Source organism: Ranitomeya variabilis, chromosome 3, assembly GCF_051348905.1.
Source record: "Ranitomeya variabilis isolate aRanVar5 chromosome 3, aRanVar5.hap1, whole genome shotgun sequence".
In the NCBI taxonomy this organism is placed as follows: domain Eukaryota; kingdom Metazoa; phylum Chordata; class Amphibia; order Anura; family Dendrobatidae; genus Ranitomeya; species Ranitomeya variabilis.
The window spans coordinates 78,312,155-78,332,924 of NC_135234.1; the positions used below are offsets into that span (position 1 = coordinate 78,312,155).

At 43.6% G+C, this 20,770-nt stretch overlaps 1 protein-coding gene and 1 long non-coding RNA gene across 3 annotated transcripts in view; one reads left to right on the top strand and one right to left on the bottom strand.

Moving 5' to 3' along the window:
• LOC143817959 (uncharacterized) overlaps positions 1–16,310 on the top strand; it is a 129,784-nt gene extending 113,474 nt beyond the window's left edge. The window contains exon 19 of the mRNA XM_077299418.1: positions 15,841–16,310. Within this exon, the coding sequence (XP_077155533.1) occupies positions 15,841–16,017 (177 nt within the window). The 3' untranslated portion in view covers positions 16,018–16,310. The remainder of the gene's footprint in view (positions 1–15,840) is intronic.
• Positions 1–18,776, bottom strand: part of LOC143815221 (uncharacterized) — a 127,399-nt gene extending 108,623 nt beyond the window's left edge. The window contains exon 1 of one of the 2 annotated variants that reach the window (XR_013223702.1): positions 18,712–18,776. This is a non-coding gene — a long non-coding RNA (uncharacterized LOC143815221). The remainder of the gene's footprint in view (positions 1–18,711) is intronic. The other variant, XR_013223701.1, reaches the window with a different exon arrangement.
• Between the last annotated feature and the right edge of the window lie 1,994 nt (positions 18,777–20,770).

Sequence of the window (20,770 nt, forward strand, 5' to 3'; positions counted from 1 at the left end):
GGTCAAGACCACGACCTGCAGCATAGTCACCTCAACCACCCTCGTGGCCAAGGAGGCGCCTCTTCAGGTGGGCGGTGCCCCTGCTGCTCCAGAACTGAAGACAGTGGGTACGCAGACCCCCAGATGGGACAACACTCCTCCTTACGCAGTACCAGGCGGCGGGCAATATCCACAGGGGTTGCCTCCGCCGGTGCTGCCTCCTGAGTGGTTCAAGTAAGTATCTTAACACTCTGCAAATGTAAATAGTTGATTGTTTGTTTCGCGTTTGTTGCTACAACCCGGTCAGGGTTAACTCTTAAAGGGATCCCTTTGTTTACCCGGGATCCCTTCTTTTGCTTTTTGTTTTCTACCTCTTTGCACAAGTTATCAAGAACTGCTGAATCATGAACAATGCATGATTAAAAACTCCTTGTACATAGTTTGCACCTTCTTAAAGGTGCCCTCTACTGGTTTTATAAAAGAAAGGACTCTTTGCGAAGAAACTGTTCCTGGAAGCAGTACCGGAGTCCTTGCTGCATACGGACTTGCAGCTTGAGAAGTTGCACTACCTCTTAGAGACTTAGTCCCTTCTTAAAGGGGATGTTCATCAAAAGCACTTAAGGAATGATGATGTTTTGAAAGAAAGTACTAATAATGCTGATATGTAAAAGTTATATGTAGAAAGCTAGTTAAATTGTGAGAAATGTTTAATGATGTTGATAAAAGAATGAGGACAGAAAGTGAACCCGTACGGGGTTAGTTAGTGAGTCCTCCTAGGAGCCATACAGAGATGGCTCAGTAATCCTGAACTGAAAGATGGATGATAAGTTCTATACCGTGTATAGTAGTGGAAAGGCAGTAGGCCCGGGCAGAAAGGGGTGGTCCTGTAATAGAAAGGAGAGGCAGTAGGCCTGGAGCAGATAGGACAGGCGGTCCTGCAGATGTAAAGAAGGAGAATGCAGAAAAGTTGATTAGCCTTATAATGTTTTATAAGAAGGTCTTTAGTGGATTCAGCGAGTACGTCCTTAAAGGCAAAGTTAAATTATTGTTCAACAATTTTGCACTTAGTAGAATACCCGGTTGGGTAAGAAAAGTTATTTATAGTATGTTATTTAAAGTATTTAACCATGTTTGTAACGTTCAAATGTCCTCACCTCCCATAAAGGGAAGCTCTGTTAAAAAGTTTACTTGTACTTGCATTTTCAAAATTGTATGTCTTTTTGCTGACATGTATTGTTGTTTTCTTCCCAGTCCAGGAGTACTGGATTTAACCGGGGGGGAGTGCAGCGCCCCAGAGTCCTGGTCGTTGCAGTACTGATGCTCCGCCGCTAAGGGGGGCTATGGTACATCTGATGGCACTGAAGGAGTTCTTCTGACCAGGTATCACAGTCACCAATACACTTCACAGTCTGGCCTCCAGGGGGAGCTAAGGGTTCTATGTATTAGGCCACTCCTCACAATCTGGTAAAACTGGGGGTTAGGCAGAAAGTTAGACAGAAGCTGACTGGGTTGGAACCAGGCAACACCTTGTGGCAGAGGGTGTTGTAGGGGAAGATTCAGAGGGGTCCCTGTCAGGGGTGGGATCCTGACAGAGGCCTAGCAAACAGAGAGAACGTTACGGGACCGCGCCTGCACGATATAGCGGCGGTACCCCAAGAAAGGACAAGAAGCGAGGTTCATTGTGCTGAGTGAGAAACGAGATCAACGCAACAAGGAGAATACCAGTAGGAGTCGTGCTGTAAGACGAGGCAACATCCTATTGAGGCGCATAACCGGTGGCCGGAATGCCGAGGAAGTATAGAGCTCCAGGCCAAACTTCAAACCTACGGCAGGACAGTCAGTTATAGGCGGGCTGTCTCACCCAATTGACCTAGGAAGACACAGGGGGGTAACAACAGGAGTGGGGCGACGCTAGAGTCCCGGAAGAGCTCCGAGCCTCCCCGTCATTCGGGTGCGTCCTAACCATAAGATCTGGGGGACGTGGAAGAACATCAGAATCGAGTTGTGAGGGAACACGAGAAACAGACACAACAGTTGTGAGGACTATCCCGTGGTGCTTAGCAGGGAAGGACTACAACACACAAGCGCTAGAAGGTAGGCACAGATTTCCACCTGCAAAGGGAGCTCTGGATGTGCCATCGGACCGGCCAGGCTTGCGCAGCCCGGTTAACCGTATTCCGGATTGAGGATCCCGAGACCTTCAGTAAAGAGGTAAAGAGACTGCAACCTGGTGTCCTCGTTATTTACTGCGACCTGCACCGCACCACCACAACATCATCACCATTCCCTCCACCTTTATTGTACGCCCCTCAGCAGGGTCACGGACCGGGCCTAGCCACCGTGACAACCCCAGAACAGAGACTCAGAGGCCCGGTACCGGGTACCCCTCGGCCCTGCGACAGTGGGGGCGCTACATAAGCTTTTTTGAAGAGGTGGGATTTCAGGTTTATTTTGAAGAATCCAAATGTGGAGGATAACCGGACATGTTGGGGCACATAATTCCAGAGGATGGGGGATATTCGGGAGAAGTCTTGGAGGCGATTGGGTGAGGAGCGAATAAGCATAGAGGAGAGAAGGAGGTCTTGGGAGGACCGGAGATTACGTGAGGGAAGATATCTTCTTTTTAACATATTTATTAATGACCTTGTAGGGGGCATTCAGAGTAGAATTTCAATATTTGCAGATGACACTAAACTCTGTAGGGTAATCAATACAGGGGAGGACAATTTTATATTACAGGATGATTTATGTAAACTAGAAGCTTGGGCTGATAAATGGCAAATGAGCTTTAATGGGGATAAATGTAAGGTCATGCACTTGGGTAGAAGTAATAAGATGTATAACTATGTGCTTAATTCTAAAACTCTGGGCAAAACCATCAATGAAAAAGACCTGGGTGTATGGGTGGATGACAGACTCATATTCAGTGGCCAGTGTCAGGCAGCTGCTACAAAGGCAAATAAAATAATGGGATGTATTAAAAGAGGCATAGATGCTCATGAGGAGAACATAATTTTACCTCTATACAAATCACTAGTTCGACCACACTTAGAATACTGTGCACAGTTCTGGTCTCCGGTGTATAAGAAAGACATAGCTGAACTGGAGCGGGTGCAGAGAAGAGCGACCAAGGTTATTAGAGGACTGGGGGGGTCTGCAATACCAAGATAGGTTATTATACTTGGGGCTATTTAGTTTGGAAAAACGAAGACTAAGGGGTGATCTTATTTTAATGTATAAATATATGAGGGGACAGTACAAAGACCTTTCTGATGATCTTTTTAATCATAGACCTGAGACAGGGACAAGGGGGCATCCTCTACGTCTGGAGGAAAGAAGGTTTAAGCATAATAACAGACGCGGATTCTTTACTGTAAGAGCAGTGAGACTATGGAACTCTCTGCCGTATGATGTTGTAATGAGTGATTCATTAATTAAATTTAAGAGGGGACTGGATGCCTTTCTGGAAAAGTATAATATTACAGGGTATATACACTAGATTCCTTGATAAGGCGTTGATCCAGGGAACTAGTCTGATTGCCGTATGTGGAGTCGGGAAGGAATTTTTTTCCCCATGATGGAGCTTACTCTTACCACATGGGTTTTTTTTGCCTTCCTCTGGATCAACATGTTAGGGCATGTTAGGTTAGGCTATGGGTTGAACTAGATGGACTTAAAGTCTTCCTTCAACCTCAATAACTATGTAACTATGTAACTATATTGAGAGATTAGTTTGGAAATATACAGAGGAGAAAGGATATGGATGGCTTTGTAGGTCAGTGTTAGTAGTTTAAACTGGATACGCTGGGTAATTGGGAGCCAGTGAAGGGATTTGCAAAGAGGGGAAGCAGGAGTGTAGCGAGGAGAGAGATTAATTAGTCGGGCAGCAGAGTTAAGGACAGACTGGAGAGGTGCGAGAGTGTTAGAAGGTAGGCCACAAAGGAGGATGTTGCAGTAGTCGAGGCGGGAGATGATTAGGGCATGCACAAACATTTTGGTAGAGTGAAGGTTGAGGAAAGGATGGATTCTGGAAATATTTTTGAGCTGGAGGCGACAGGAGGTGGCGAGAGCTTGGATGTGCGGTTTGAAGGACAGGGCAGAGTCAAGGGCTACTCTGAGGCAGCGGATTTCGGAGACAGGGGAAAGAGTGATTTCATTTATTTTCATAGATAGATCAGGTAGGGAAGATATGTGAGATGGAGGGAAGATAATTAGTTCAGATTTCTCCACTTGAGCTTGAGGAAGCGAGAGGAGAAGGAGGACATGGCTGATAGACACTCTGGGATTCTGGAGAGCAGAGAGGTGACATCTGGGCCAGAGAGGTAGATCTGAGTGTCATCAACATATAGATGGTACTGGAGGCCAGAAGACTGAGTCGTTCCAGGCCAAGTGTATAGATTGAGAAGAGTAAGGGTCCTAGGACAGAGCCTTGAGGGACACCAACAGAGAGGGGGCTTGATGAAATGGTTAAAATGGGAGTAGGAAAAGCTAAATGTGCGGTTGGTAAGGTATGAGGAGATCCAAGACAGGGCAAGGTCTTTGACACTAAAGGAAGAGAGGATCTGTAGTAGGAGGCAGTGGTCAACTGTGCCGAAGGCAGAGGACAGGTCTAGAAGGAGGAGTATAGAGAATTGTCTGTTGGCTTTGGCTGTAAGTAGGTCATTAGTAATTTCGGTCAGGGCAGTCTCAGTGGAATGGTCAGGACGGAAGCAATGAGAGAGTTAGATGCAAAGTGAGAGGGATATGGGGCGATAGCTGGACATAGCGTTCGGGTCAAGGGATGGCTTTTTGAGGATAGGTGTGATTGTGGCATGTTTGAAAGCAGAGGGGAAGGCACCAGAAGTACAATAGATTACAGTCACCTGATCTGAGCATCATTAAAAATATGTGGCTAGACCTCAAAATAACAGTGCATGCAAGACGACCCAGGAATGGATGAACATCCCTCAAGTAAGAATTGAAAACTCTTGGCTCGCTACAAAAAGTTTACCAAGCTGTAATACTTTCAAAAGGGGCGTTCTACTAGGTTCTAACCATGCAAGGTGCCCAATTTTCCAATTTGTAATTTTTAATATTGAAAAGATGAAAATATATTTATTTTTTTGCCTAAAATGCAAAGGAAATGTGTCCTCTTTAACTTAACCCCTTAGTGACAGAGCTAATTTGCAGCTTAATGACCAGGCCAATTTTTACAATTCTGACCATTGTCACTTTATGAGCTTATAACTCTGGAACACTTTAACGGATCACACTGATTCTGAGAATGTTTTTTCATGACATATTGTACTCCATGGTAATGGTAACATTTCTTCGATATTGCTTGCATTTATTTATGAAACAACGGAAATGTTTTAAATTCTGCAATTTTCAAACTTTTAATTTCTATGCCCTTAAATCAGAGAGATATGTCACAAAAATAGTTAATAAATAACATTTCCCACATGTCTACTTTACATTTTTAGGGACCATCTCACATTTAAAGTCACTGGCAGAAAATAAATAAAAGTGACACCATTCTAAAAACTGCACCAATCAAGGTACTCAGAACCACATTTAAGAAGTTTATTAACCCTTTACGTGCTTTACAGGAACTGAAGCAATGTGTATAGAAAAAATTAACATTTAACTTTTTTTTACAAACATTTTAATTCAGAACCAATTTTTTTATTTTCACAAGTGTAAAAAGAGAAAATGAACCACAAAATGTGTTGTGCAATTTCTCCTGAATACACTGATACCCCATATGTGGGGGTAAACCACTGTTTGGGTACACGGCAGAGCTTGAAAGGGAGGGAGTGCCGTTTGACTTTTTCAATGCAGAATTGGCTGGAATTGAGATCGGACCGCCATGTCGCCTTTGGAGAGCCCCTGATGTGCCTAAACAGTGGAAACCCACCATTTTGGAAACTAGACCCCTTAAGAAACTCATCTAGATGTGTGTTGAGCACTTTGAACCCCCAAGTGCTTCAAAGAAGTTTACAACGTAGAGCCGTGAAAAAAAATCATATTTTTTCCACAAAAATGATCTTTTCACCCCCAAATTTTTATTTTCACAAGGGTAACAGGAGAAATTGGACCCCAACAGTTGTTGTCCAATTTGTCCTGAGTATGCTGGTACACCATATGTGGGGGTAAACCACTGTTTAGGTGCATGTCAGGGCTCAGAAGGGAGGGAGCTCCGTTTCACTTTTTGAATGCAAAATTGGCTGGAATTAACGGTGGCACCATGTCCCGTTTGGAGACTCCCTGATGTACCTAAACAGTGGAAACCCCCCAATTCTAACTCCAACCCTAACCCCAACACGCCCCTAACCCTAATCCCAACCCTAACCATAATCCTTGCCATAATCCTTACCACGACCCTAACCCAACAATCACATCAGAGGAGAAATTAAACGGCAAATCAGACTTTTTTTTTGCGGTCGCCGTTATTAACCCTGGAGAAATTCTGACTCTGGGAGGCGCTATACACTTTTTCCTCAGCGTCGCTGTGGTTTAAGTACCTTTAACTACCGCCATTAAAAGGTGTATCGGCGGTCGTTAAGGGGTTAAGGCCTTTTAGAGATCATTTCATCTTGCTTAACTATTCACAATAACAGTAATTTTGACCATGGGTGCCACAACTTTTTTATGCCACTGTAGTCTGTATATTAGTAATGAAGCTTTATATGTGAATTTTGAGATTCATATCTTCAATGTTTATTAATATACATAAGCATGCTTAGAGTACAGTTCTATGTTTGTTTGCATGCGAATGCAAGGGAGTCACAAAAATCTGCACCTGTACATTTATTCAATTTTACTAGGCAGTGAAAGTCCCAAAAATGGAAGACAATACTTACCAGATAATTAAGGCATATATTGTCATATCAGAATATCCCTTTAAGTTTTGATCCAAGCCCAGGGATTGGTTCCATTTTACAGTGTGGCTAAAAGGTTGAACTCCCCTGGCCTAAATTTTGGAGGAGCAGAGAAGACACTGACATATCAAACAACTATCTGAAAAATCCTTTGTTCCAAGAGTGCTAGACATGTGGATAGCATATAATATATACAGTGACTTGCGAAAGTATTCTCTTCCTTATTTTTCATGTTTTTCTGCCTCACAACATGGAATTTCACTGGGTTTTTTCTGTGCATAACCAGGGGTAGGAAAACCACACCCATTTTTTAAGCCACACCCATTTCACACCTTTTCCTCAAACATATACAAGTAGGGGCGCAGTCAAACCATACCTCCCCACTTTTGAAGACGGGAAAGAGGGTAAAGTTTGCGGCATGCTGCGCGCTCTGCGGCAAATTTTAGGCTACGCCTTTGACCACACACATTTCACAACTAGTCACACCCATATTCACATCCCAAGCACACCCATTTAGCACTGCTGATCACACTGTTTCATAAACAATAATTATAAACAAAAAAATATGGCCACACATGATGCTCCATACTGTATAATGGCCACACATGATGCTCAATACTGTATAACGGCCACACATGATGCTCAATACTGTATAATGACCACACATGATGCTCCATACTGTATAATGACCACACATGATGCTCCATACTGTATAATGGCCACACATGATGCTCCATACTGTATAATGGCCACACATGATGCTCCATACTGTATAATGGCCACAGTGCTCCATACTGTATAATGGCCCTACATGATGCTACATACTGTATAATGGCCCTACATGATGCTCCATACTGTATAATGGCCCTACATGATACTCAATACTGTATAAAGGCCACAAATGATGCTCCATACTGTATAATGGCCACACATGATACTACATACTGTATAATGGCCACACATGATACTGAGCACAGTATAATGGCCACACATGATGCTCCTTACTGTATAATGGCCAAACATGATGCTCCTTACTGTATAATGGCCACACATGATGCTCAATACTGTATAATGACCACACATGATGCTCCATACTGTATAATGGCCACACATGATGCTCCATACTGTATAATGGCCACACATGATGCTCCATACTGTATAATGGCCACACTTGATGCTCCATACTGTATAATGGCCACACAGTGCTCCATACTGTATAATGGCCACACATGATGCTCAATACTGTATAATGGCCACACATGATGCTCCATACTGTATAATGGCCACAGTGCTCCATACTGTATAATGGCCACACATGCTCCATACTGTACAATGAACCTACATGATGCTCCATACTGTATAATGGCAACACATGATGCTCAATACTGTATAATGGCCACAAATGATGCTCCATACTGTATAATGGCCACACATGATATTGTGCACAGTATAATGGCCCCACATAGTGCTTCATAATGTATAAAGGCCACACATGATTCTCCATACTGTATAATGGCCACACATAGTGCTCCATACTGTATAATGGCCACACATGATGCTCCATACTGTATAATGGCCACACATGATGCTCTATACTGTATAATGGCCACACATGATATTGCGTACAGTATAATGGCCACACATCGTTACTCCGCTCAGTACACCCTGCATACACGGCTCCGCTCCGTACACCTCATACACACACGGCACCACTCCGTACTCCTTACATACACGGCTCCACTCCATACACCTCGTACACACGCAGCTCTGCTCCGTACACCTCGTAAACACGCGGCTCCGCTCCGTACACCTTGCACACATGGTTCCGCTCCGTACACCTCATACACACACATGGCTCTGCTCCATACACCTCATACACACACACGGCTCCGCTTCGTACACCTCATACACATGGCTCTGCACATCTCATACACACATGGCTCCGTTCCATACACCTCATACACACACTGCTCCGCTCCGTACACCTCATACACACACACGGCTCCGCTTCGTACACCTCATACACACACACACGGCTCTTCTCCGTACACCTCATACACACGGCTCTTCTCCTTACACCTCATACACACACACGGCTCTTCTCCGTACACCTCATACACACACACATACAAACACGGCTCTGCTACATCCACACTGTAAACACCTCCTAACCCCACACATAAGCTTAGCTTACCGTTGTTCTGCACCATTACAGCACAGCAGAGTCCTGCATACACGGAGGCCCCTGATCATGTGACTCCTGACTCCTCCCCTCCTGTGACCTCATCACAGGTCCTGTGCGCACAAAGCAGCGGCAGCCGTACATGTGATGTGCGGCTCTCTGTGGGTGGAGGGATGCAGCTCTGCAGTGCTGGACCACGGGGCACTCTCAAATCGGGACTCCCCAGCGGGATATGGGAAGGTTGGGAGGTGTGGTACCGGATCGCGGCTCTGAATCTCCCCGGTTCTGGCTACTTTTTTAACAAGCGGTTCCATCGAACCGGGGAGAACCGACTGAATCCCACCCCTGTGCATAACCATTCACCCTCCTAAACTCAGCACTTTGTAGATCCTCTTTTTGCGGGAATTACATCTGTAAGTTGCTTTAGATAAGTCTCTATGAGCTTTCCACATGTTGCCACTGGAATTTTTAACCATTCCTCATAGCAAAACTGTTCCAGCTTCTTCAAGTTAGATAGTTTCTTCTGATGATCAGCAATCTTTAAGTCACCACAAATTCTCAATTGGATTAAGGTCTCGGCCTTAAATGGGCCACTCCAAAACATTTACATGTTTCCCCTTAAACCACTCGAGTGTTGCCTTAGCAGAATGCTTTGGGTTGGGTCATTATCTTGTTGAAAGCCGTACCTCTGTCTTCATAGTAAAAGGGGTGTATGCATATACCAATTTTTAGTTATTTGACTATGTAAATTTAATTTATGCCTGTTACAGAACCCCCCAGCACCAAGAATATGTTATGCAGTATACCGTATATACTCGAGTATAAGCCGACCCGAGTATAAGCCGACCCCCCTAATTTTGCCACAAAAAACTGGGAAAACTTATTGACTCGAGTATAAGCCTAGGGTGGAAAATGCAGCAGCTACCGGTGAATTTCAAAAATAAAAATAGATGCTCCATACCGTTCATTATGGCCCCATAGCTGTGCCATATAGTGCTCTGCACCGTTCATTATTGCCCCATAGCTGTACCATAGAAAGCTGTGCCATATAGTGCTCTTCACCCTTCATTATTGCCCCATAGCTATGCCATATAGTGCTCTGCACTGTTCATTATTGCCCCATAGCTGTACCATAGAAAGCTGTGCCATATAGTGCTCTGCACCGTTCATTATTGCCCCATAGATGTGCCATATAGTGCTCTGCACCGTTCATTATTGCCCCATAGATGTGCCATATAGTGCTCTGCACCGTTCATTATTGCCCTATAGCTGTGCCATATAGTGCTCTGCACCGTTCATTATTGCCCCATAGCTGTGCCATATAGGGCTCTGCACCGTTCATTATTGCCCCATAGCTGTGCCATATAGTGCTCTGCACCGTTCATTATTGCCCCATAGCTGTGCCATATAGTGCTCTGCACCGTTCATTATTGCCCCATAGCTGTGCCATATAGTGCTCTGCACCGTTCATTATTGCCCCATAGCTGTGCCATATAGTGCTCTGCACCATTCATTATTGCCCCATAGATGTACCATAGAAAGCTGTGCCATATAGTGCTCTGCACCGTTCATTATTGCCCCATAGCTGTGCCATATAGTGCTCTGCACCGTTCATTATCGCCCCATAGCTGTGCCATATAGTGCTCTGCACCGTTCATTATCGCCCCATAGCTGTACCATAGAAAGCTGTGCCATATAGTGCTCTGCCATTGCTGTGCCATTGCTGCTGCAAAAAAAAAAAAAAAAATGACATACTCACCTCTCTTGCTTGCAGCTCCTCAGCGTCCCGTCCCAGCGTCTCTCTGCACTGACTGATCAGGCAGAGGGCGGCGCGCACACTAGTACGTCATCGCGCCCTCTGACCTGCACAGTCAGTGCGGAGAGACGCCGGGAAGATGGAGCGGCGCCCGGCTTGTGGAACGCGGACAGGTGAATATGTAATACTTACCTGCTCCCGGCGTCCCGCTCCTTCCCCCGGACAGCTGGTCTTCGGTGCCGCAGCCTCTTCCTCTATCAGCGGTCACCGTTACCGCTCATTAGAGAAATGAATATGCGGCTCCACCCCTATGGGAGTGGAGTCCATATTCATTTCTCTAATGAGTGATCCCATGTGACCGCTGAACAGGGGAAGAGCTGCGGCACCCGGAGACCGTGGGACTGCAGGGACAGCGCCAGGAGCCACGGAAGCAGGTAAGTATGCCTCAGCTCCCTCTCCCCCTCAGCCGCGGACCATTCCGCCGACCGTGACTTGAGTATAAGCCGAGAGGGGCACTTTCAGCCCAAAAAATTGGGCTGAAAATCTCGGCTTATACTCGCGTATATACGGTATGTATGTATAATAGGTTCCATGTGAAATGCATCAGTCCACAGGCTGCGCCTCTGGACAAGATATTCTCCTTCTGACCTCCCCAACCTTTGTAATTCCCACAGTAAATATCAGCAGGCTCCGGCCACCTGCGGCTATTGTAATGTATGTCTGGCCTGCTGTTTTTCTATTGGCCTGCCCTCTGTATCTGTGTTATATATTCTGTGTGCTGTGAATAAAGTGTTGTTAGAAATAGACTGGAAATACAGTCATATGAAAAAGTTTGGGCACCCCTATTAATCTTAAGCTTAATGTTTTATAAAAATAGTTTTTTTTGCAACAGCTATTTCAGTTTCATATATCTAATAACTGTTGGACACAGTAATGTTTCTGCCTTGAAATGAGGTTTATTGTACTAACAGAAAATGTGCAATCTGCATTCAAACAAAATTTGACAGGTGCATAAGTATGGGCACCCTTATCATTTTCTTGTTTTAAATACTCCTACCTACTTTTTACTGACTTACTAAAGCACTTTTTTTGGTTTTGTAACCTCATTGAGCTTTGAACTTCATAGCCAGGTGTATGCAATCATGAGAAAAGCTACTTAAAGTGGCCACTTGCAAGTTGTTCTCCTGTTTGAATCTCCTCTGAAGAGTGGCATCATGGGCTCCTCAAAACAACTGTCAAATGATCTGAAAACAAAGATTATTCAACATAGTTGTTCAGGGGAAGGATACAAAAAGCTGTCTCAGAGATTTAACCTGTCAATTTCCACTGTGAGGAACATAGTAAGGAAATAGAAGAACACAGGTACAGTTCTTGTTAAGGCCAGAAGTGGCAGGCCAAGAAAAACATCAGAAAGGCAGAGAAGAAGAATGGTGAGATCAGTCAAGGACAATCCTCAGACCACCTCCAGAGAGCTGCAGCATCAACTTGCTGCAGATGGTGTCACTGTGCATCGGTCAACTATACAACGCACTGTGTTTTTTTGCCGCCATGCATAACGCCTTTTTGTATTACCAAACAACTCAATCTTGGTTTCATGAGTCCACAGGACCTTCTTCCAAAAAGAAATTGGCTTCTCCAAATGTGCTTTTGCATACCTCAGCCGACTCTGTTTGTGGCGTGCTTGCAGAAACGGCTTCTTTCGCATCACTGTCCCATACAGCTTCTCCTTGTGCAAAGTGCGTTGTATAGTTGACCAATGCACAGTGACACCATCTGCAGCAAGTTGATGCTGCAGCTCTCTGGAGGTGGTCTGAGGATTGTACTTGACTGATCTCACCATTCTTCTTCTCTGCCTTTCTGATGTTTTTCTTGGCCTGCCACTTCTGTCCTTAACAAGAACTGTACCTGTGTTCTTCCATTTCCTTACTATGTTCCTCACAGTGGAAATTGACAGGTTAAACCTCTGAGACAGCTTTTTGTATCCTTCCCCTGAGCAACTATGTTGAATAATCTTTGTTTTCAGATCATTTGACAGTTGTTTTGAGGAGCTCATGATGCCACTCTTCGGAGGAGATTCAAACAGGAGAACAACTTGCAAGTGGCCACTTTAAGTAGCTTTTCTCATGATTGCATACACCTGGCTATGAAGTTCAAAGCTCAATGAGGTTACAAAACCAAAAAAAGTGCTTTAGTAAGTCAGTAAAAAGTAGGTAGGAGTATTTAAAACAAGAAAATGATAAGGGTGCCCATACTTATGCACCTGTCAAATTTTGTTTGAATGCAGATTGCACATTTTCTGTTAGTACAATAAACCTCATTTCAAGGGAGAAACATTACTGTGTCCAACAGTTATTAGATATATGAAACTGAAATAGCTGTTGCAAAAAAAAACATTTTTATAAAACAATAAGCTTAAGATTAATAGGGGTGCCCAAACTTTTTCATATGACTGTAAGTGGAGAAGCAGTGAGATTTTATATGCACCCATGAAACCAAGGAATTCCAGCCAGCGTCCTTCATTCAGAATCCAGCCAAGGCAGAGTGGACCTCCTGAAACACGGGGTGGTACCTAAAGAGGTACTACAGCACAGTAGACCCCGTTACAATGCCTATATTTTTCTCTCTTCACCAACTTAGAATATTTAATGCTGATGCATCACACACAAATCGGATCACAAAAATATTTAAACACAGGTTGTAATGTAACAAAATAGGTAAAAAGCCAATGGTTGTGAATTCTTTTGCAAGCCACTGTATGCTACAGATAAAATTTAGAAAGCTGTCAAATGAGTTCTTACTTTTCGGATGTAGTCTTTAGGTTAGACAAGAAAAAATAAATCCAGTCTTACGGTGGACAATACAGGCTATAAAATTATATTTTATTTCTGTCTTCATTATCCCCTTAACGACCACCGATACGTCTTTTAATGGCAGCAGTTAAGGGTACTTAAACCACAGCGCCACTTTTTAACAGCGCTGAGATTTAAGGTTATAGCGCCCCCCAGTGTCAGAATTTCTCCGGGGACTCGGCTACCAGTGGTAGATGACCCCAGAGAACATGGTTCAGATCCGTTTTTACCGACCCCAGTGTTGCCGGTATAAAGGCGACTGCAAAAAAAAAAGTCAGATTTTCCATTTAATTTCTCTTTCCTCTGATGTAATCTCACATCAGAGGAGAGAGAAATAGGGTCCCCAGGTCCCCCGATCACCCCCCTGTACCTCTAGAGTCCCTGCCGTCCCCCCGTGATGTCCCCCCAGGCCAACGTCTTCTTCCAGTAGAAAATGGCGCAGTGCGCCTGCCGAGATCTGCCGGCCGGCACTCGGCAACAATAGGAAATTTTTCCTATTGGTTCATTTTGATCATTGAGATAGATCCTATTACAGTGATCAAAATAAGAAAAAAATATTTCCATTTTTCCATTAGGGTTAGAGTTGGGCTAAAGTGAGTTGGGTTAAGTTAGGGTTAGCGTTGCAATTATGGTTAGGGTTGGGATTAGGGTTAGGGGTGTGTTAGTGTTAAGTTTGTGGTTAGGGTTATGGTTAGGGTGGGATTAGGGTTAGGGGTGTGTTGGGGTTAGGGTTATGGATAGGGTTGGGATTAGGGTTAGGGGTGTGTTGGGGTTAGGGTCATGGTAAGGATTATGGTAAGGATTATGGTTAGGGTTGGGATTAGGGCTAGGGGCATGTTGGGGTTAGGGTTGGAGTTAGAATTGGGGGGTTTCCACTGTTTAGGTACATCAGGGGGTCTCCAAACGGGGCATGGCGCCACAGTTAATTCCAGCCAATTTTGCATTCAAAAAGTCAAACTGAGCTCCCTCCCTTCTAAGCCCTGACATGCACCTACACCATATGTGGGGATAAACCACTGTTTATCAGCATACTCAGGACAAATTGTACAATAACTTTGGTGGTCTATTTTTTCCTGTTACCCTTGGGAAGATAAAAATTTGGGGGCAAAAAGATCATTTTTGTGGAAAAAATATGATTTTTTATTTTCACTGCTCTACGTTATAAACTTCTGTGAAGCACTTGGGGATTCAAAGTGCTCACCACACATCTAGACAAGTTCCTTTGGGGGTCTAGTTTCCAAAATGGTTTCATTTGCGGGGGGTTTCCAGTGTTTAGACACATCAGGGGCTCTCCAAACGAGACATGGCATCTGATCTCAATTCCAGCCAATTCTGCATTGAAAAAGTCAAGCGGCACTCCTTCCCTTCCAAGCTCTGCCGTGCGCCCAAACAGTGGTTTACCTGCATATATGGGGTATCGGCGTATTCAGGAGAAATTGCACAACAACTATTGTGGTTCATTTTCTATTTTTATACTTGTGAAAATAAAAAAAAAATTCTGAAGTAAAATGTTTGTGAAAAAAAGTTAAATGTTCATTTTTTCCTTCCACATTGCTTCAGTTACTGTGACAGGTTAATAAACTTCTTTAGTGTGGTTTTGAGCACATTGAGGAGTGCAGTTTTTAGAATGGTGTCACTTTGGGGTATTTTCAGTCATGTACACCCCTCAAAGTGACTTCAAATGTGATGTGGTCCCTAAAAAAAAAAAATGGTGCTGTAAAAATGAGGAATCGCTGGTTAACTTTTAACCCTTATAATTTCCTAACAAAAAAATATTGTTTCCAAAGTTGTGCTGATGTAAAGAAGACATGTGGGAAATGTTATTTATGAAATATTTTGTGTGACATATCTCTCTGATTTAAGGGCATAAAAATTCAAAGTTTGAAAATTGCAAAATTTTCACCATATTTGTTTTTTCATAAATAAACGCAAGTCATATCGAAGAAATGTTACCGCAAACATGAAATACAATATGTCACTAAAAACAGTCTCAGAATCAGTGGGCTCTGTTGAAGCATTCCAGAGTTATAACCACAAAGTGACAGTGGTCAGAATTGTAAAAAATGGCCTGGTCATTAAGTACCAAATTGGTGTCACTAAGGGGTTAAGCCTCAATGAAAACAATAAAGACAATGCTAAAAATATAGATAAATCAGAAGAAAATTAAATGTAATCTCTTGTATAAATGTCACTAACTAAACTTTCATGTTTTAGATTGAAATATTTGGTCGTGAGCTGGAGTTAAATGAATTAGACAACATAAAAGAACCCAAGAAAACATCAATATCTAAGAGGTTATCAGAAGCAACAAAGCGTCGTTCAGAAGCACGTTATATAGCCACAAGGAAAGCAAGTGCACAAAACTTATCTTACCATGTAACTTATAATTGATGCACAAAATGTGGGCTGTTTTATTTTTTTATTTATTTTTTCCCTACTCCGAAAGGGCCATTACATTTATTTTGTTCATTGACATTTACGTTATGAGGGCTTGCTATTAAAGGATGGGATAATGATGATAAAATTATGTCACCATTGGTACAATGCAGTTGAATATCATATGTTTGGAATGGGTAACTAAAAGCCTCAACAAGTAATAAAAATACAATATACATATGCTACTCTTATATTTATAGCAAATTTCAATGAACACTATAGTTTTCATATTATTTAACACTAGAACTACCGGAGGGGTCATTTTGACCCTTTTGCTATTTTTTTTTCCTATAATTTCTAAAATTTTAACAAATGAGTTCTGAGTTTTTGTGACTTTTATTTATTCATGGTAGTGTATATTTTAGGACACAAAAATGAATTGAAACTTTTTCAGGGGCCCGGATTTTACAATTCATACCTATAAGTACTGAATGGGTCAATTTGACCCCATACATAAAAGTAGTAGTAGGCAAGTCTCCTAATAACAAATACATTTGAGACTACTCTGATGAAGAATGGTGACATCACTCTTACAGTTTACCAAGGTAAGCCAAATAAGAATGTCATTTTGCTCAGTAGTCTTCACCCAGATGTAGCAGTTGGAAACGACAAGAAAAAAAACTGGAAACGGTACAATTTTACAATAAAACAAAGGTTGGAGTAGACACAGTAGACCAGATGGCTCGAAAGTACACCACAAAATCTGGAAGCCGCCGATGGCCTGTTCAGGTGTTTTGTAATGTACTTGATTTAGCAGCTATAAACGCAACTATCTACTATATAATTGTCTAAGGGTCACTTCCGTCTTTCTGTCTGTCCTTCTGTCTGTCACGGATATTTATTGGTCGCGGCCAATGTCTGTCATGGAATCCAAGTCGCTGATTGGTCGTGGCAAAACGCCCATGACCATTGCCACGACCAAGCAGCGACACGCACAGTCCGGAAGAAAATGGCCGCTCCTTACTCCCGCACTCAGTGCCCGGCGCCCGCATACTCCCCTCCGGTCACCGCTCACACAGGGTTAATGCCGGCGGTAACGGACAGTGTTATGCCGCGGGTAACGCACTCCGTAACCGCTGCTATTGACCCTGTGTGTTCTTAATTTTTTACTATTGATGCTGCCTATGCGGCATCAATAGTAAAAAATGTAATGTTAAAAATAATAAAAAAACAAAAAACCTGCTATACTCACCCTCCGTAGTCCGCCAAGCCGCTCGTGCCGGCCACCATCTTCCGTTCCCGGCGATGCATTGCGAAATTACCCAGAAGACTTAGCGGTCTCACAAGACCGCTAAGTCTTCTGGGTAATTTCACAATGCATCCTGGGAACAGAAGATGGCGAGCGGCTCGGCGGAGCTTCGGTGGATCCCAAGCGTCGGTAACCGCTTCCTGGATCCAGGCGCCAACGGAAAGTGAGAATATAACTATTTTTTATTTTAATTATTTTTTTTAACAGGGATATCATGCCCATATTGCTATATACGTGGGCTGCGCAATATACGTGGGCTGCGCAATATACAACGTGGGCTGCGCAATATACTACGTGGGCTGCGCAATATACAACGTGGGCTGCGCAATATACAACGTGGGCTGCGCAATATACTACGTGGGCTGCGCAATATACTACGTGGGCTGCGCAATATACAACGTGGGCTGCGTAATGTACAACGTGGGCTGCGCAATGTACAACGTGGGCTGCGCAATATACAACGTGGGCTGCGTAATATACTACGTGGGCTGCGCAATATACAACGTGGGCTGCGCAATATACAACGTGGGCTGCGCAATATACAACGTGGGCTGCGCAATATACAACGTGGGCTGCGCAATGTACAATGTGGGCTGCGCAATGTACAACGTGGGCTGCGCAATGTACAACGTGGGCTGCGCAATATACTACGTGGGCTGCGCAATATACAATGTGGGCTGCGCAATATACAACGTGGGCTGCGCAATGTACTACGTAGGCTGCGCAATGTACCACGTGGGCTGCGCAATGTACCACGTGGGCTGCGCAATATACTACGTGGGCTGCGCAATATACTACGTGGGCTGCGCAATGTACTACGTGGGCTGCGCAATGTACTACGTGGGCTGCGCAATGTACTATGTGGGCTGCGCGATGTACTGCATTAGCTGCACAATGTACTGCGTTGGCTGCGCAATGTACTGCGTTAGCTGCGCAATGTACTGCGTGGGCTGCGCAATGTACTGCATGGGCTGCGCAATGTACTGCGTGGCTGTGCAATATACTACGTGGGCTGTGCTATGTACTACGCATACATATTCTAGAATACCCGATGCGTTAGAATCGGGCCACCATCTAGTACTCTATAAAACAGCAACTGGGAGTAAAATTAGCAGACGGGAGTTCATTCTTCAGCTTCATGCTATGACCATGTAAAAGGAAAATGCGTGCTGTGCTTGATCTTAACACTGTTCCTACTAAGTTAAAATAAATGTTCTTTAATTTGTTGGCAATAAAAAAGTTATTTTTACTCCAGAGTCAGTACTTTGAATGGGGGTCATAATGACCCCTAATGGTAGTTATAGGTATTATGAAACCTGCGGTAGTTCTAGTGTTAAAGCATGTCTGCAATTTGTGTACATGAAGGATAACATTATTTCTGGCCATTATATGACTTGTACCTTGCTTTTTTCATCAGATTTCCTCTCTGCATGATCCACTTCTTAGTTTCTTTTTTCTCAGAGCTAATGGGTAAAGACAAGTTGCTGTGATGTCTTCCATACACTGTACACATACAGTATGAAATTCTGTTGTATATCTCTATGTAGTGCACACTCAAAAGCAACAGCAGCATGGAAGACATTATATAGCAGTACGGTGCAGTAACTGTGAATCTAGCTTTAGAGGGAGTATACAGTCATAGCCGGAAATGTTGGCATCCTTGAAATTGTTCCAGAAAATGAAGTATTTCTCCTAGAATTTATTGTAATTATACGTTTTATTATACATAATATGAAAGTCACATCTGAAATCAGATCGAAATTGGGCAAGTTGACTCAATCTTTGCATTGTGTATCTGCCTGTGCCACACTAAGCATGAGAACTGTCTGGACTTGAGAACCAAAATTGTTGAACAGTATCAACAAACTCAAGGTTACAAGACCATTTTCAGAGATCTTGATGTTCCACAGTGCATTACACAATCAAGAAGTTTACAACCCATGGCACTGTAGTTAATCTCCCTGGACATGAACAGCAGAGAAAAATCGATGAAAGATTGCAAAGCAGAGTAGTCCAGATGTTGGATAAGCAGCCTCGATCAATTTCCGAAGAAATTTAAGCTGTCCTTGAAATTCATCGTTCTGGGTGCATCCGTTGACATTTGAATGAAATGAACCTCTATGGTAGGAGAGCCAGGAGGATCCCACTGCTGACACAGACATAAAAATACTAGACTGCACTTTTCTAAAATGTACATGAGCACATCAAAATCCTTCTGGTAAAGTGTTTTGTGGACAGATGAGACCAAGATAGAGTTTTTTTCATAAAGCACATAATTCTGTTTACCAAAAATGGAATATGGCTTACAAAGAAAAGAACACATTACCTACAGTCAAATATAGTGGAGGTTCAAAGATGTTTTTGGATTGTTTTGCTGCTTCTGACACTGGGTGCCTTGACTGTGTGCAAGGTATCATGAAATCTGAAGATTACCAAAGGCTTTTGGGTCACAATGTTGTCATGATCTCAATGGCAAGAGAACATAGCATAAGCATATATAGGAACTAGCTCTTGGAAGATGGGAACTGAGCTGACCATGAACTAAACCTAACGCACAACTAGCAGTGGCCGGGTAGCATGCCTACGTTGATTCTAGATGCCCAGCCCAGCCGGAGGACTAAATAAAGCTAGCAGAGGAAAATATTAGTCCTAGCTCACCTCTAGAGAAATACCCCGAAAGGAGACAGAGGCCCCCCACATGTATTGGCGGTGAGTTGAGATGAAATAACAAACGTAGTATGAAAATAGGTTTAGCAAATTTGAGGTCCACTTACTACATAGCAGAAGACAGAAAGGACACTTTCATGGTCAGCTGAAAACCCTATCAAAAACACCATCCAGAAATTACTTTAAAACTCTGGCATTAACTCATAACACCAGAGTGGCAATTCCCGTTCACAAGAGCTTTCCAGACACAGTAACGAAACTACAGCTGTGAACTGGAACAAAATGCAAAAACAAACATGGACAAGAGTCCAACTTATCTAGTAGTTGTCTAGGAGCAGGAACAAGCACAGAGAGGCTTCTGATAACATTGTTGACCGGCAAGCAACTAACAGAGCAGCAAGGTTATATAGCGACTCCCACATCTTGATGGGAACAGGTGAACAGAGAAGATGAAGACACCCGTTCAATTCCACCAGTAGCCACCGGGGGAGCCCAGAATCCAAATTCACAACAGTACCCCCCCCTCAAGGAGGGGGCACCGAACCCTCACCAGAACCACCAGGGCGATCAGGATGGGCCCTATGAAAGGCACGAACCAGATCGGAGGCATGAACATCAGATGCATTCACCCAAGAATTATCCTCCTGGCCGTATCCCTTCCACTTGACCAGATACTGGAGTCTCCGTCTGGAAACACGAGAGTCCAAGATTTTCTCCACAACGTACTCCAACTCACCCTCAACCAACACCGGAGCAGGAGGCTCAACGGAAGGCACAACCGGTACCTCATAC